Source organism: Hylobates moloch, unplaced genomic scaffold (assembly GCF_009828535.3).
Source record: "Hylobates moloch isolate HMO894 unplaced genomic scaffold, HMol_V3 SCAFFOLD_9, whole genome shotgun sequence".
Classification (NCBI taxonomy): Eukaryota; Metazoa; Chordata; class Mammalia; order Primates; family Hylobatidae; genus Hylobates; species Hylobates moloch.
The window spans coordinates 15,128,359-15,146,704 of NW_026652284.1; the positions used below are offsets into that span (position 1 = coordinate 15,128,359).

General features: G+C 44.5%; 1 protein-coding gene across 4 annotated transcripts in view; it reads right to left on the reverse strand.

The window, feature by feature from the left end:
- Window positions 1-1,924: 1,924 nt before the first annotated feature.
- FBXO42 (F-box protein 42) overlaps window positions 1,925-18,346 on the reverse strand; it is a 127,479-nt gene continuing 111,057 nt past the window's right edge. For 3 of the 4 annotated variants that reach the window (XM_032759043.2, XM_032759044.2, XM_058444126.1), the window contains exons 5-10: window positions 11,683-11,836; window positions 10,789-10,899; window positions 8,744-8,840; window positions 8,207-8,263; window positions 7,402-7,518; window positions 3,773-6,896 (exon numbers count right to left, since the gene is read on the reverse strand). In XM_032759043.2, the coding sequence (XP_032614934.1) occupies window positions 5,781-6,896; window positions 7,402-7,518; window positions 8,207-8,263; window positions 8,744-8,840; window positions 10,789-10,899; window positions 11,683-11,836 (1,652 nt within the window). In that variant the 3' untranslated portion in view covers window positions 3,773-5,780. Of the gene's footprint in view, window positions 6,897-7,401; window positions 7,519-8,206; window positions 8,264-8,743; window positions 8,841-10,788; window positions 10,900-11,682; window positions 11,837-18,346 lie in introns of all 4 variants that reach the window. The other variant, XM_032759042.2, reaches the window with a different exon arrangement.

The following is an 18,346-nucleotide window of genomic DNA, read 5'->3' on the forward strand; positions in this document are numbered from 1 at the left end:
TCCCATGCAGGCAGTCAGGCCCTGTTTGAACACTTTCAGCCGTGGGCAAATCATCACCTCACACAGCATCCACTGACATGCTGGCAGTGTTTGTGGAAAGAGAAGTAGTAATGGCCACTGAGACCAGAAGGCGGAACTTAGCTGGGAGGCTCTCCTTGGCCTGGGGGAGGTGAAAAGGCACATAGCACAGGTAAGCTCCAGTTGTGTGCGGCAGCACTATGCAGAGGCCAGCCTGCAGGATTTTCACGGGCAAAATTTTGGTGGATGCTTCTTGTCCTGCCTGGACGTGGGGGTGCTCAAAGCCTACCCCTTCCAGGAACCTTTCTCAGGCCTCATGGGAGGAGTAAAGAAGGCAAAACCTTGGGCTGAGGTGCTGATTCCTGCACTGTCTCTCCTTCCCCAGCCAGATTTTTAATTTACACCCGAATGTGCATAGGCCTCTGGCCCTTTATTATTTATTTGATGGGAGATGGAGTCTCGCTTTGTTGCCCAGGCTGGAGTGCAGTGGCGCAATCTTGGCTCAATGCAGCCTCCACCTGGGTTCAAGTGATTCTCCTGCCTGAGCCTCCCCAGTAGCTAGGATTACAGGCGTGCACCACCATGCCCGGCTAATTTTTGTATCTGTAGTAGAGAAGGGGTTTTGCCATGTTGATCAGGCTGGTCTCGAACTCCTGACCTCAAGGGATCCACCTGCCTTGGGCTCCCAAAGTATTGGGATTACGGGCGTAAGCCACCATGCCCAGCCCACTGGCCCTTTAGTATCCAGAAAAACAAGAACCCTGGCTGGGGAGTGCTGTGCTGGCCCTGCAGTGGAAGGCAGTAGCTGCCAACTTACTATGTGCCGGGCACTGCGCTGGCGCTTTTCACATACAACTTCAATTAACCCACAGGCTCCTATAAGGTAGAAGCAACTACATTTACAGATGAGGAAACTTGTATCCAAGGTTAAGCAGTAAGTAGGGAAAGGCAGGATTAAGCCATAGGCCTTCGGAGCTTCAGGACTGTGTTCCAAACCATCATCTGCTGTGCCTCTTCATGCCCCTGGGGCCCTGTGTCTTCATCTTTGCTTAGGGGGCCAGGGAAGATGGAAATGTTGTCCTGGCCCCTGGGCCTCTGCTCCAAGCTCATGACCACTCTTGGATCTCCATTGCAGGCTGGTACTGAGGCTCTGAAACACCAAGCCCTTCAAGCGTGATAGAGGGAGCTGCTTTATTATTAAATGGCATTGTCCCCAAGGAGTGGCAACTCTCCACCTCTCCCTGAAAACACAACCCCCTAGAGAAGGTATCTCTTTCCAACTACTGTGCCTTCAATCTCCAACCTCAATTGTTTCCCATCAAGACGATTTTTCTTTTTTTTTGAAACAGGGTCTTACTTTGTCGCCCAGGCTGGCATGCAGTGGCACAATCATGGCTCACTGCAGTCTCGACCTCCCTAGCTCAAGTGTGATCTTCCCATTCAGCCTCCTGAGTAGTTGGGACCACAAGCATACACCACTATGCTTGGGTAAATTTTTCTTTTTTTTTTTTAGAGACGGGGTCTCACCATAATGCCCAGGCTGGTCTCAAACTCCTGGTCTAAGTGATCTTCCTGCCTCAGCCTCCCAAAGTGGTGAGATTACAGGCATGAGCCACTGTGCTTGACCTCTTTTTTTTTGGGACAGAGTCTAACTCTGTTGCCCAGGCTGGAGTACAGTGGCACAAACTTGGCTCACTGCAACCTCTGCCTCCTGGGCTGGAGCAATTCTCCTGCCTCAGCCTCCCAAGTAGCTGGGATTACAGGTGCCTGCCACCATGCCCGGCTAATTTTTGTATTTTTAGTAGAGACAGGGTTTCACTGTGTTGGCCAGGCTGGTCTCAAACTCCTGACCTCCTGATCCACCTGCCTCGGCCTCCCAAAGTGCTGGGATTACAAGCGTGAGCCACTGCGCCCAGCCAGACCTCTTTTCTTTCTTTTTTTGCTAATAAAACAGTTAAGACAATTGTCCATTTTATTTTATTTGTTAAATTGCTAAAAAGTCATCAGGGGAAAACATTAACAAAAAATGAAATTGACAGATTTAAATATCAATGAAATCCATGTTTCATTCCTACACTGTTATGTGCCTAAAATGACTATCTCAGGGTAAGCCACCTGGCATCCCTGAGTTGTATGGGAAACATCACTCACAGCACCAGCTTCGCCAGGGCACATGGGGTGTGCACTGACATGAACCATGGTTGGAGGGAGGGGAGCAGAGCAAGTAGAGTGTACAATGGAGCCAACACCTAAAGTTTGCTCTCATTTGACAATGAACACAGTGAGAGGGAGCCACTTACTGGTAACCATGCAGAACATGCCTTCTGCAGTTCATGGAGAGGCTACATGGGACGCAGTCCTGGAAGTTCAGCTTCCTCACCACCAGGCATGGTTAGATCCTCCCCACTGACTTGTGCACTGGTAAGAGACCACGGATAATGCAAAGCAGAGCACATCACCATGCCAGGATCACCACAAGGACAAGGACAGACAGACAACCCAACCAGGAATACCACTTTTAAGGGGGAAGGAAAGAGTGAAGCAGAAGGAAACCCAGAATGACAAGGTGAAAGAAAGGAAAGGGAAACATCTCTTTGTTCTCCATTGGCTGGTGGCTTTCTGTCCTCCAAAGTCAAGGCTTCTTAAGTTGGTTTTCTTTCTTCCTCCTCCTCCTCTTTTAAAGAGTTCCAACACAGTTCCTAGAATAGTTCACGGTTTTCAGCTGTTGCTGTAAAACTCGAACATTAAAATCAAATCAATCCACAGACAGCTGGGAGGAGAGTAAGCCCAGTATGCCTTAAAATGAAATTTAAGCTTGTTTCAACACCAAATTTGTGCTCCCAAAGTGTGGGGTAGGGTGGGGTTGTGGAGTCCACCAACCAAGTGAAGGGTGGAAATATGAATGAAAACACAAAACCCTCTCTGCTGCATAACCTGTGAAATGAGAGAACAGGAAGCTCCGTCCAAGAGGGTAGGGAGAGACTAAAATTCTTACCTAAGATGGACAAAGTGACCAGTGAAGTCACTAGGCCATGGGAGCTCTCAAAAGGCACACTTGCAGGAATGGAAGGGGTTAAAGCTTCAAGTAGAAACAAAATGCATTTTCAATAAATACTGATAAATATTTGCTTCAGGTGCTCCTGAGGGTTAAAAAAAATTTAATCTCATTTTTCTCAGTGAATTTTAAGACAAAATTGGTATCATGTGAAAAATGGGGTCATGGTTCAATCTGGCCTGACTGCAGCATCCACAGCATTGTGGAAATGCTCACCTCGGCCGAGACACGTGAAGTCCCACTGCACAGGTGGCTTCAGGAGGCCTGAGGAGACAATCACCTTCACTGTGTTGACTCACTTTCCCACGGTACACGCCCACAAGTGCCCGGGAGCTACCAAGACCAACAATAATGGGGGCAGACAAGGCAGATTTTTCTTAAAAAGCTGTAAGCAAACAGTCCGGTTCCAGGCAGTATGGGTCAAACCAGTATTCAATGGAGTTCAGAGGAACCAGATTACTTTCTAAGACAATCAACATCTCTGTTGCCTGCCTACTTGGGGGAAGTGGAAGGAATCAACACGTTAACAGCTGGCTTAGGAAGGCCACAGGACTAAGGGAAAGACTGTAAGGTTGAGACTCTGTACTTTCAGGTTTCTAATATACTTTATATTTAGATAGGAACTACTGAGTTTGGAGGCACAGTCCATGCACAAACACAATGTCCTAACACAAGGTACAGCAATAGTGGTAACACCTGAATTGCTAATCTTCTGGCCCAGCCTTCCCTTGTAAATAAGGACCCCACATGATCGAACAGTCTTTGCCAAGCAAGGATTGGCAACAGCACCAGAGCCCCAGAGTCGGGAAAGGGAAGTGTGGAGCTCCGAGCAGTTGGATGCCACATAAGTAGACACATGTTGTTTCCTCATTGAAGGGAACACAGAGAGCAGTTTCTGGAACACATACCCCTCCCCACAAGCTAGGCTTGGCACCAGGGTGGCTTTCCTACCGAGACCACATTGTAAAAGCTAATGGCTAAGAGAAAGGATTCAGCATGATGTAACAGGAGAAAACACACTTATCAGTACACTTAGGCTGCCAGATGCTGGCTGAAAGCCAGGACCAGCTGCAGCAGGCTTTGTGCCTGAGAAACGCTAATTATAAAAAGAGGAGTGTCAGGGTGGGAAAGGTGACGTTTTGAAATTTAAATCCTAAGAGCAAAACAAAAATCCTCTTTCTACTGATGAGAAATCACCAAAAATCCCTATTTAAATGGTGCCATTTGAAATAAACTTATTTTGACATCTCCTATGCCCAGGACATGGTTGAGACTAGTAACTTTCTGTATCAAGCAAAGAAATGCTCTACTTGGTTACACCTTAATCTCAGAAATGAAGGGAAAGTAAAAACCCAAGCCCTATTTGGGTGACAAATGAAGAAGACAAGTGCAAAGGATGGAGCTGTTCCTGAGGTCAGCCATGCGTCAAGAAGTCAAGTACATGATTCTCAACTCCATCACCTGCCAATAGCCAGGAAGAGGAATATATGTCACCACAAGGAAAAAAAATTTCTAAAAAGAACTGTTATTGGAATTCCCTTCCAGAATCAATTTCCACATTCTACAAATATGGGATGAGTGTGCTCAATGTGCTTTGGAAGTAAAAAGAAGCCTACAGGGAAAAAACAGTATCTTTTGATGCTTCAAAGATTTCTCACAATATTGGCATCTTAGAATTCCCTACTGGCCCCCTAGTGACACCAGGGAAAGGGTTCCACAAGTATTTCTAAGCAGCTTCTGATTTCTGTAGGCACCTGAGCTTTGTAAAAGAAACAGAAAGTCAGACAGGTTTTAGGACTTAAAAAAAAAAAAAAATCCACATATGCAAAAAAAAAAGAAAAAAGGTAGAAGAAAAGAGCAGCCTGTAAGTGAATGGAAAAGGCAGTTTCCAAGTACCATGTTCTAAGGGAAGAAAGAGGAGAATAAGTATGTTTTTTGGCAACTTGCAACCAAATATGATTGATTGTCAGAAATTTCCACAATCAGACACAAAATGTTTTCTGAGACACATAAGAAGCACTCCAAAGACCAATGGACACTACTAGGCGGTCAGATGTTGGCTGCATAAACATTATTTCACGATGACCCGGCACATAAATGTGGAATAAAATCTGTTGGGTAACTTTCCTCAGCCACAAAGGGCAAGAGGGGCCAGGCACTGGCATTTCTGCAGAGCTGTCACAGGTCCTCTGTGGTTTTAAGAGGAGAAGGGGAAGAACAGTTACTTTTACCCTGACAGCACCTGAAGCATGAGAGTCTAAAAACCTCCACCTTTGCAACTTACATATGCCCTTCCATTTTTTAACTCCAAGAAGGCCACATAAAGATTTACAGGGGACTCTTCAGTTTCTTTTGGAAAGTTACTAATGTTAGTCTGTTCTCTAACTTCTTGGGTCTAGTTACCAGCAACGTAGAAAAAGGCAGCCCAGCCCCTGTTAAAACACAGCAACAATTTTATCTGAACCAGGATGGAGATCTCTCCCTTTTTTTGTAAACAGAGTTGGCTATATAATATATATATATATATTTATATATAATTTTTTTTTCTTAATGGAGATTTGATCCCAGCCTGGAGTGACTTCGGTTAGGAATTAAAGAGTTTTGGCTTCTGGGAGTAATTTTGTTTTCCCAATTCTCAGTCCAAATGCTTACACACTGGAAAATTCCAAATTAAAAGCCACAGAAAAGGAAAGGGGTTTAGAACACATTATCTCTTTGCTCGTACAAAGTACAAGGCGTTTGTTTTTGGATAGTACTTCACATTCTGTTTCTTGTCCATGAGTCCTCCAAATATGATGAGTTCACCCCTGCCTTGTACCACGGTATGCAGGCTGGTTTCAGGAGGTCCAACCACAGAACTGCTATTAAATACTTTCCATTTGACCCGCCCCTTCTCCTTGGTGTCTTTAATGTCCAGCACGTACATCTGCATGGGCTTGCAGTTCATACTCTGGTATAGGGGTTTGCCAACATTTAGGGACTGTGGAGGGTGGTGGCCCAGGCGGCGGGCAATGGGAGGTAAGGAATGTCCATCTCCTTGGGCAGGCCCTGGGCGAGGGATGGGCACTGCTTCTCCACTGCTCAAACTCTGGCTCCCAGGAGAGCCTGGAGAAGACCCAAGAGGAGGACTTAGTGCTGCAGAGGCTGAGGGGCCTTTGGAGGACATCGCTTTGATGGCTTCCAGACTCCGACGCAGGGCACCTGGGGAGACGGCCCCTGCAAGGGCACTGGCCACGTGAGGTGGGGTATGCACACCATTTGTCTGTTCAGGAGGGTGTCTCATACTTCCCCCAACTGTCCTATTGTCCATGCCATCCATGGGATTGCTACTGGAAGTGGGTTTCAGATCCCAATTCAGGTCTATGGATCCTAATCTCAGATCTTTCTGATCTGGTAGTGATCCTCGTCGGGGGGCCAAAGAAAGTCCCATTTTTAGGTCGTATCCTTCAGCAGCAGATGGAGTACTTGGAGATATGGCCTGTACAGGACTGTCCAAAGAAGAGCCACCCACAGCTGCCGTTCCTGGAGACAAACTCCCACCATTGAGGATAGGAGAGCCGTCTCCTCTGGCTGGGGAAAGGCTTCCTTCCCGGGAACCTGAAGGAGTCTGCCTTTGAGCCCTGGGTCTCAGTGTTCCCCAGCGGCCGTTAACACAAGGAGCTTCATCCATGCTTCTTACTGGAGACTGAGAGCGGTACTCTCGGGTTTCAGGAACGAGAGCTGGAGGAGTGGCACTGATAGGTGATGGGCGAGAGTTCAAACTGGGGCTGAGTGGGGCTCTCCCACTAGGAGCCTGGCTGAAGACCACCACACACTGTCCCACCTGGAAGACAAAGGACCAGGGCTCACAGACTCTTCTATGATTCTGATTGTTCATTCAACTGTCAAACATTTTATCATGAGCATCTCTCATGTGCCAGACATTTTGTAGGTACCTGAGATATGAAGATGAAAATGATGTAGTCTGCCCTCTAGGCTAGAAGTCAGACATGGGAACAATCGCTGCTTTGTGTGACATATGCTATCATTAGAGATATGTGTACAGAAGGAGTGGGGAGAAGGGAACAATCCGTTTTTGTTAGAAGGAGAAGGGAAAGTTTCACAGACAAACAGATGCTTAAAAGTTGGGACTTACTGAATGAGTAGGGCCCCTCTAAGTTTTCCCATTTAGTGAGAAATGCCAAAGGAGCTATGGCTAATGTTCACCTCTTTTGTGACACCAAGGTGTTTTCTATTTTTGTACAAATTTCTTTGTAACCTGACAAAGTAATGTGGTTTTCCACAATTTAGGACCTGTACTCCTGCTAGCCTGTCAGCTCCCTGCTTACCCGGCAAGCTGGATGGCACCACAGTTCTGGGGCCCCATGCTCTTCATTTTCTACCTTGAGTGGCTGCCAGGCCCAAGGACCAGAATGCATGTGCAACAACCAAGCATCCTTGAATAGCTGTAAGAGAAAAAACCAACAACAAGACTCAGGTGTGATATGCATTCCAAAACACACACACACACAGAGTTGCAGTCTCAAAGCTGTCCTGTCTGGTCTTGAAAGGATGTGGACTCTTCAGAAAGATAGCAAAATCCTCAGTTAATTATTCAGTTGTGCATGCATCCACTTATGCTTTCATTCATTCATATATCACCACTGGCTTAGCACATGGAATTGTGCTTGTGAATCAATTGTGAGTGGTTTTGACATTCGCCCATAATTTTATGTGTATGCATTGGGGACTGAAGGAGAGGATAAATAATACATATCCACAACTTTCTGAATCTGCTTTCTTAAATTCCGTGTGAACTCTTGACAGTTATCAACCCGCTTTTTTGTTCCACTGCCCTCTCCCCTTTGAAAATATGATAGCAGTAAACTTTATAGCCTAAAAAGGAAGTAGGACTAGGAAGAATATAGATATGAATATTCAAGAGACAAATATCTATGATTAAAAGGATTCCCCCCAACCCTAAAAAAGAGCAGAAACAAAGGCCAGAAAATACAAAGGCTATACCCAAAAAGCATTCCTTAAATTAAAATACCATGGAATTAGTCTTGTATACTCCTAGAAAAGAAGACAGGGGAAACAGGTTTTGAACACTTAGCAGCATGCACATGGGAATGCCACAGAAGCAATACTCACAGCATTGGGACCGCCACACCCTCCGAGGATTAAGATAGTTGCATCATCTATGACAATCTGAGGAGGGGAAGACATTGAAAATAAACCTACAAAGACACAGGTTTCTGACTTTCTATGCTTTACTGGTATATGAGAATAGCCTACCTAGCTCCCAAATGGGAATGTTCTAGTTACCATAACCTCTCCATTCTCCTAAAAACATGTCAATTCTGATCCCTGTGAACAAATTACTGATAATTCACCTGAAAGGATATCTTCTTTGTTGATCAAATATTAACATGAATGTCAACCACATAAAATGCAGGATTCTTTTGAGAAATGACACAGCAAAGTAAATGCTTTAGGGAGAAGCATAATATAAAACCACTATAAATAATATGACCCATTAGAAGTTGAAAAATAAATACCAGTAAAAAAGAATGATACATTTTCTTTGGCTTAGTGCATATTGGCATCTTACCTGACTCCCTCCTCCCTCTCCCGTCCTAACTGAAAGATGCTAGTGTTTGCTGAATAGTTATTTTAATTCCTGAGCACCTGAGATTGGCCACCTCGAGGATGAGGACTGGGGCCGGAGATGTTCGGCTTGGACCACGCCCACTGTTCAAGGTCAAGGACCCAGACATCATTGCTCCTGTGAATTAAGGACAGAAGGATAAAGGGAGTTAGGAGCTCCCAGGGACCATAATGGTAGCTGGGGAGTTCCACATGCCTGTGCCCATCTGGCAAATTTGCACCATTTTCACTTTCACAGACTGTGTGGGCTGGAGCAAGTTTTAGAGATGCCCTACTCAGAGTTCAGGGGCTTCTGAACCAGAAAGAGACCATGTTGCTGAATCCCAGCTCTGTAGCCTGAACAAGTCACTTAATTTTCTCTGACTTTATCTCTAAAATGAAAATACTGTTACTACTCTCTGAGGAGCTGATATAAAATGAAGGGACCTTTATAAAGAGGCGCAGCAAAGTGTTATGCTCCTACTTAGCACTTAAAGCTGTATCTTTCTTCCCCTACTTTCCCTAGCAGTCATCCTGAGACCTTCCCTCTGCTCTTTCCACAAGGCCTCATCTGAGCCACGTCTGCGGCCAGACACTAGTACCTGATGAGATGATTTTTTTAACCATCTATTAACTGAAGTAAAAGCAGATGATTAAAAAAATAGTTAATTGGTGACAGCAGGAAATAGATACTGGTCAAGCTACAGTTTTCAAAAGCAAAAACCACAAAGAAGAGAAAAAACGATTCAAAAGGCAGCTTCATCATTGTCCAGGAGTTAAAAGCTTTATCGATTCTGGCTACAAAAAGTAATTTCACAATGACTAATGAAAGCTGCAGTTTCATCAAGGACAGACTGGCATCTCTAACCCTCAAGGGACCAACATGATGAGGACAGACTCCTGGATGGCAGTCTCTCTTTTATGGTCACTTAAGGTCATTGATTCACCCACAAAAATACAGAAATAGTAGTTCCAACATCTGAAATCCTAAACTCTCCCATTGGGAGAGTAGCTCTTATAATCTCTCTCCATAACTGTTTTAAAATATGAAGATGGAAATGCCCTAAGGGAGGACAGGTGTGGGATGGTCTTCCACTTCAGAGCACAGAGAGAATGACCACAACTGCTGCTACCGCTGAATCAGACAGGGATACAGATGGAATGCTCTGGCTCCTGACTATGGCTTGAGCTGTCCAGTATGGCCAGAAGTGGACAGGACAGGAGGTAGGGACAATGACCTCACAGAAGTGTCATGCCTGACACAGTTTTCCTGCTCCTACCCAATCCACAACTCATCCCATTTGTTTTTTTCTTTTCTTTCCCTCTTTCTTTTCATGCCCTTTACATGTGGCTCAACCAACCCATCACATTTGGAGGGCCTACCATTTCCACTTGTCCTGTCAATCTCCCCCCTTCTCCTCTAAAGCCCAAAAGGGCAAGAGCTGGGTAATAAAGTAGAATAAGTAAAAGCACTTTGTTTCTCGAAAAGTTGGCCTTCTGCAGGCACAGCACAGCAGGCAAGGTGGAGGTTCCATCAGAATTTGATCCTACTGAATAGAACCATGTGTCAAAGAGATTCTATGTAACTATGATTTTATAGAGCAAATTTTTCAACTTACTGGTCTGCGATTAAGGGATTAAAGAACAGAATACTAGGATGAGATAACTAATTGGATTAATTAGAGCCATGCTCAGGAATACTGACCCTAATTTACTTTTTTTTTTTTTTCTTAAGAGTCTCAATCTGTTGCCCAGGCTGGAATGCAATGGCGCGATCTTGGCTCACTGCAATCGCCACTTCCCAGGTTCAAGCGATTCTCCTGCCTTAGTCTCCCGAGTAACTGGGACTACAGGTGTATGCCACCATGCCTGGCTAATTTTTGTATTTTTAGTAGAGATGGGGCTTCGCCATGTTTGCCCATGCTCGTCATGAACTCCTGACCTCAGGTGATCCACCCACCTTGGCCTCCCAAAATGCTGGGATTACAGGTGTGAATTAGGTACCTGGTCCCTAATTCACTTTTAAACCTGTTATTCCCAGGAGTATTTACCTTCAGGCTCATATGGAGCAAACCAAATGTACTTACATTTGCCGGGATCCTAAAGAGCCACCAAAGACAATCATTTTATCATCTATCACACAGGAGGAGTGGCCAGCCATGGGAGGTGGCCCATGGGTTGTCACAATGCAGTTCCACCTAATGGAAAAAGACAGGAGGAAGCCAAGAAGTCAGCACCACACACTTTATGTAAAAATAGTAAGTAGGCATCCATTTAAAATGATAATCCTATCACCTTCAGCAGAGATTTGTTGGGATAATAAGTAGAGAATGGCATAATGTATTTATGCCTTTCCTACAAGTTTGCTTAAAGTTATCTTCTTTCAAGTTCTGAACGTAAATGGTCTGGAGGGAGAGAGATGAGAAAATGATGACAAGAGACAAGATCATGGCTTCTTTGGCCTGGTTTGCTGACAGAGCACCACCTGCCACCTGCTACCTCTCCCTATGGTCCTGATCAGTAACAGCTAACAAGTGCCATGTACTAAGTATTCCATTACAAGAAACAGCAGTTGCTGTCATTAAGAAATATATGTTTGAAAAACAATTCAGAGTAAGTCTTGGAGACACAGTTAAGAGTAAGGAATCACCTGGATCCACAACACTCCTGGAGTGTTAGCGGCCAAAGCTGAAGAGCTCGCTGTTCTTCAACTGGCTCATTCATTTTTCTTGAAAGAGGAATAAATCTCTTCTATTTTTTCTCTTTAGAATAAGGGTTCTAAATGCAGGGTTCTAAGGGAGTCCTGTCAACTCTCTGAAACTGTTGGTAAAATCTGTGTATATGTACATTTTTCCCCTCTTGGGAAAAGAGTCCACAGCTTTCCATCTAATTCTCAAAGGGACTCTTGACACAAAAAACAAAGAATCCACTGATTTAAGGCCTTTTCTTCCAGATTTAAAGAGTTTATCTTTGTGACTTACCAATTTTTAGAGGGTGAGTAAGTGTGTATTTCATCAAAGAATCTCTCTGGCTGGTGTAGGGGATAAGGGCTTGGCCGAGTCCAGCCACCAAACAGCACTAGCAAGTCCTTGTACACGACCAGAGTTGCTCCAGCTTTGGGGGAAGGATAGGACCCTAGGGAAAGTCAGTAACACCATGGTTAGCATTCAGGATCTCACAACAATCCGTAGTTAGGCTACCCATAGATCACCTTTCCCTGGAAGGGTAACAAAAGGGGAACTAATACTACAAAGCGTAGAGGAAAAGTGGAAAGAAAACTGGGTTTGAGTCTGAGAGAAAATCATCACTAATTCACACGTCTTTTATTATTAACAGAGAAATATGAGTTAGAAGAAAGTTACTTAGGCTCTCTCATGTTTATAATTTGCTCACCTAAAATTAGGGATGAGAGTACCTATCTCATAAGGCTGTTTTGAGTATTAAATAGTATATTCAAAGCACCTAACATAATGCCTGGCACATAGAAAGTGCTCAACAAATGAGCACCCCTTCCCATCCCTTTAACAAACTTAACAGAGGTCACGAAGAAAAGAAAGAATGTAGAGGACCAGGCAGAAGTATACATAGAGGCTGGATGTCTGGATGCAACTTAAAAGTAACTCGTTACAAAACACAGGTAAGAAAAGGAGGCAGGATGCTGTTCTTATTTGTCCTGTGAGTCAAATTTTAACATAGGGACCTCTAGGCCCCTAGCTATGGGCTTCACATAACTAGACAGCCTTAGCCTAGCACAAATGGGGCAGACTTTCAAGGATTGGTGTGAAGCAATTCCAACGAAACCATGAGTCTTACTTACACCAAACACCATCTAGACTGGACCTCTGGGCTACACTGACCAAATTCTGAAAAAAACAGTTTGGCTTATGCTGCAAAACTTTAGAGATAACAAATGTCTTACAGGAGCATAATTTTTCAAAATCTATTGTCTTTGAATAACAATTGCTATTTCTCCCCATCCCTCACTCTACATGTCACCTTTAGTTTCCTCAAGACCAAAGTAACTTGTCCCAATATCCAGGTGTCAGTAAATACCAGAATACTTTTTTTCTTTGGAGACGGAGTCTCGCTTTGTCACCCAGGCTGAAGTACAATGATGCGATCTAGGCTCACCGCAACCTCCGCCTCCTGGGTTCAAGTGATTTTCCTGCCTTAGTCTCCTGAGTGGCTGGGATTACAGGCATCTGCCATCACGCCCAGCTAATTGTTGCATTTTTAGTTGAGACGGGGTTTCACCATGTTGGCCAGGCTGGTCTCAAACTCCTGACCTCAGGTGATCTACCCGCCTTGGCCTCCCAAAGTGCTGGGATTACAGGCGTGAGCCACCATGCCTGGCCGAGAATACTTTTTTTAAAAAATCTTTTTTTCTTTTTGGTTAAAGCTGCAGGACTCAGTTTTCAAAGGATATCTTAAGCAGAAGAAATCCCAACACTACATTAACCTGACAGCAGTGGCGATGCTCCAATCTAGGTGGAGAGCTTTGCTTCCTCTTTCAGTAGCACGTTACGGGAACACTGTCTGAAAAGCCCTGCTCAGATTGCTTTAATGGTGTCACTTACAAAGTCTCAGGTTGAGAAGGTAGAGCAGAGGACTGTCTTTCTTGTGATCTCACTTAGGGAAACAATACGATTCACTGAGAAGGCATCAGTCCTGAAGAATACAGGGTGAGCATCTAAGAACACCATGTGGCATCAGCTATTTTTCATTTCTTTTTCCTTTTTTTTTTTTTTTTGAGACAGGGTCTTGCTGTTGCCCAGGCTGGAGTGCAGTCACACAATTACGGCTCACTGCAGTCTCGACCTCCTGGGCTCAAGGGATCCTCCCACTTTAACCTCCCAAATAGCTAGGAATACAGGCAAGCACCACCATGCCCGACTAATTTTTAAATTTTGTAGTGATGGGGTCTCCCTGCATTGCCCAGGCTGGTCTCGAACTCATGGGTTCAAGCAATCCTGCCGCCTTGGCCTTTCAAAGTGTTAGGATTACAGGTGTGAGCCACTGTGCCTGTGTCAACTATTTTGAATACTTTCCTAAATAAAACCAACACTAATCCAGACCACAGGATCTGACTGTAGAAATGAGTCTTTATTTATTAATCTTGAGACAAGGTCTAGCTTTGTCACCCAAGCTAGAGTGCAGTGATACGATCATGGCTCACTGCAGCCTCGACTTCCTCAGGCTGAAGCAATCCTCTTGCCTCAGCCTCTCGAGGAACAGAGACTACAGGCATGTAATACCATATCCAGCTAATTTTTAAAATTTTTTTGTTGTGATCAGGTCTTGCTATGTTGCTCACGCTGGCCATGAACTCCTGGCCTCAAGTGATCCTCCCGCCTCAGCCTCCCAAAGTGCTGGGATTATAGGCATTACCCACCTCACCCAGCCAGAAATCTTCTCTAGGAAGAGTTATCACATCAATCTGAAGTGCTGAGGTATTCTCTACCTTCAAATCCCATAAGAATAGTGACTAAGGAGGCTGTTGTCTTTCATACAGCCTTACTGTTCTTGGTCAAAAACGTTTACCTCCCCAGGGGGATCTATCTCCTAGCCCAATTAGAAAGCCTAAGTAATATAATGGTCTAGTTAAAACACAACTATTGCCCTAAAATAATTTAATTTATGAAATACCAGACAAAGCTTCCAAGTTCTTGCCTGTAACTTGGAAATCATCAGTACTATGAAACAGTTAGAAAAAAGAAAAAACAAATAAACACATCACAGGCTTCAGCAAGGTAGTAATGTAAACTCTCTAGACTACAATGTGGATTTGGATTTGAGATACTGGGCTTAAAGAAATTATAAACGCAGTGTAAGAATATATACCTCTTGCCAGGCGCAGTGGCTCACACCTGTAATCCCAGCACTTTGGGAGGCCAAGGCAGGCCAGATCACTTAAGGTCAGGAGTTTGAGACCAGTCTGGCCAACATGGTGAGATCCTGTCTCTACTAAAAATATTAAAAAATTAGCCAGGCATGATAGCCCACGCCTGTAATTCCAGCTACTTAGGAGGCTGAGGCACAAGAATTGCTTGAAACTAGGAGGCGGAGGTTGCAGTGAGCTGAGACTGAGCCACTACACTCTGGCCTGGGTGAAAGAGCAAGACTCTGTCTCAAAAAAAAAAAGACAGAAAGAAAGAATATATACCTTTTAAGGTGGGACATATTCATAGAATTTTTAAAAAGTATTCATAAAACATAGCATACATAATGAAACTAGAGGAAAGACTACACTTTAGATCTGTACTGCCCAACAAAGTCACCATTGGCCACATGTTGCCCGTGGTTATCAAACTGAAGAGCACAGATGTAGGACATTTCTATCATTGCAGAAAGTTCTATTGAATAGCGGTATTTTACAAAAAGGTTTTAACTTGACATGTCAACAGTGTGCCTGTGTTTGGGGATTATGGGAAAGTAGCAGTGTGCCTATGTTTGGGGATTATGGGAAAGTAGCAGGGATAGATGAATAACTTAACTCCAAGAGAAATGACAATTATTGTTACTATAACTCTTACTACTGCTACTGATGGTAATGACTAATATTTATTGAGCATCTACATCTATTTTTTTTTTTTTTTTTTGAGATAGAATCTCGCTCTGTCACCCAGGCTGGAGTGTAATGGCATGATCTCGGCTCTCTGCAACCTCTGCCTCCCAGGTTCAAACAATTCTCCTGTCTCAGCCTCCCAAGTAGCTGGGATTAGAGGCGCATACTGCCACGCCCGGCTAATTTTTTGTATTTTAGTAGAGACGGGGTTTCACCGTGTTGCCCAGGCTGGTCTCAAACTCTTGAGCTCAGGCAATCCACTGGCCTCGGCCTCCCAAAGTGCTAGGATTACAGGTGTGAGCCACTGTGCCTGGCCCAATTACTATGCAGCTTTTTAAGTGCTTTGCATGTATTAATTAATTTAATCCTTCTAAAATTCCTAGTTTTATTCCTATTTTACATATAAGAAACCTGAGGGCACAACTCTTTAAATAACTTGTCCAAGGTCATAGAACTAATAAGTGAAGAGCCAGGATTCTAATCCATTTATTCCAGATTTTAATTTTTAATTTTTTTTTTGAGACCAGGTCTCACTCTGGCACCCAGAATGGAGTGCAGTGGTGTGATTGATCATGGCTCACTGCACTTCTGACCTCCTGGGTGCAACGGATCTTTCTACCTCAGCCTCCTAAGCAGCTAAGACTATTGTCACAGGCCACTACATCCAGCTAATTTTTTTTTTTTGGTAGAGATGGGGGTCTCTCTATGTTGCCCAGACTGGTCTTAAACTCCTGGCCTCAAGTGATTCTCCCACCTCCGCCACCTCCCAAAGTGCTGGAATTACAGGCATGAGCCACCTCACCTTAAAAGAATGAGCTTTAAAGTCAGAATATATCATGCTGCACTTCATGCATACAGATACATTCCTTCTGAATAGTTGCCACAAACAAGTCTGATGCCTTAAAAGGTCTAGTGTTTCAAAGCTGAAGAAGTTCTTTCTTAAATCTTAATCCGGTAAAGCCAAAGACCTAGTCAGAGAGAAGTAAATTAAACAGAAGGCTATTCTTAGAACCTCTTTTTCTCTACAAGGCTCTGGGACACACTCCACCTCTAATATAGGACCATTTACTTATTCTCTGAACTCTCCAGAGAAAGGTAAGCTGAGGCCAGTGATAATGATAAATCAATATAAGAGATCCCCTAGGACTATCTTAGGTAAGGGCTTTCCAAAACGATGCCTCAGATATCTTGACCTTTTAGGAAGGCAAAATCTTTCCCTCTACTTTTTATCCCACGAAGTAGGAGAACTCCTCCATCTAGAATTTATCTCCACAGCCTGTTTTATGTCACAAAGAGTAGGAGCATCTTAAATACCTCAACTTAATTTCAGCATCTTAATTATCTCAACTAAGTAGGGGAAAGTTAAATCAATTGTATACCCCCACCTCAATTTGTGGGTGAACTGGAAAAAAACTTAACATACAAGAACAAATGAGGGGGCAGAGATCAACATACAGCTTTTATACAGTGAGTTCAGCAACCAGAAGTCAAGGATACAGGTATATCAATTTTTTCTTTTTGAGACGCGTCTCACTCTGTCGCCCAGGCTGGAGTGCAGTGGCATGATCTCGGCTCACTGCAAGCTCTGCCTCCCAGGTTCAAGGGATTCTCCTGCCTCAGCCTCCCAAGTAGCTGGGACTACAGGCACCCCCCACCACGCTCAAGCTAATTTTTTTTGTTGTTGTATTTTTAGTAGAGGCAGGGTTTCACTGTGTTAGTCAGGATGGTCTCGATCTCCTGACCTCACTATCCACCCGCCTCGGCCTCCCAAAATGCTGGGATTACAGGCGTGAGCCATCGCGCCCGGCCCAGGTTTATCAAATTTTATGTGACCCTGAGTGCCCATATAATATTTGGCATATTTATTGTAAATTGGATACTTTTAAATTATTGCTACTCTAAGAATTGATATTGTGAAGCCTTTATAAAGAACTCCTACTTCCATTATTTCTAAAAATCTACATATTTCACATATATGTGTGTGTATATGTATATATATTTTGAGATGGGGTCTTGCTATGCTGCCCAGTCTGGTCTTTAACTCCTGAGCTCAAGCAATCCTCTTGCCTCAGCCTCCTGAGTAGCTGGGACTACAGGAGTATATCAAAATGCCTGGCTCATATTTCATACTTTGAATTTGTTTAAAGCAGATGGTCCTTAATTCTCTCTCAATGATCTTTTTTTTTTTTTTTTTTTTTTTTCTTGAGACGGAGTCTCGCTCTGTCGCCCAGGCTGGAGTGCAGTGGCGCAATCTCGGCTCACTGCAAGCTCCGCCTCCCGGGTTCACGCCATTCTCCTGCCTCAGCCTCTCCGAGTAGCTGGGACTACAGGCGCCCGCCACCACGCCCGGCTAATTTTTTGTATTTTTAGTAGAGACGGGGTTTCACCGTGGTCTCGATCTCCTGACCTCGTGATCCGCCCGCCTCGGCCTCCCAGAGTGCTGGGATTACAAGCGTGAGCCACCGCGCCCGGCCTTTTTTTTTTTTTTTTTTTTTTTTTTTTTTTTTTTTTTTTTGAGACGGAGTGTTGCTCTGTCGCCCAGGCTGGAGTGCAGTGGCACAATCTCGGCTCACTGCAAACTCCGCCTCCCGGGGCCGTTCTCCTGCCTCAGCCTCCCGAGTGGCTAGGACTACAGACGCCCCACCACCAGGCCCGGCTAATGTTTTGTATTTTTAGTAGAGATGGGGTTTCACCGTGTTAGCCAGGATGGTCTCGATCTCCTGACCTCGTGATCCACCCGCCTCGGCCTCCCAAAGTGCTGGGATTATAGGCGTGAGCCACCGTGCCCGGCCCCCTCTCGATGATCTTAAAGCAAAATCTATAAATCATATGAATTTATGGTGAGATGAGGTGGGGTGTGGTGGCTCAAGTCTGTAATCTTAGCACTTTGGGAGGTCAAGGCAGGTGGATCACTTGAGGCCAGGCGTTTGAAACCAGCCTGGGCAACATGGCAAAACCATGTCTCTACTAAAAATACAAAAATTAGCCAGGTGTGGTGGCGTGTGCCTGTGGTCCCAGGTTCAAGAATCACTTGAACCTGGAAGGTGGAGGTTGCAGTGAGCCCAGACCGTGCACCAGTA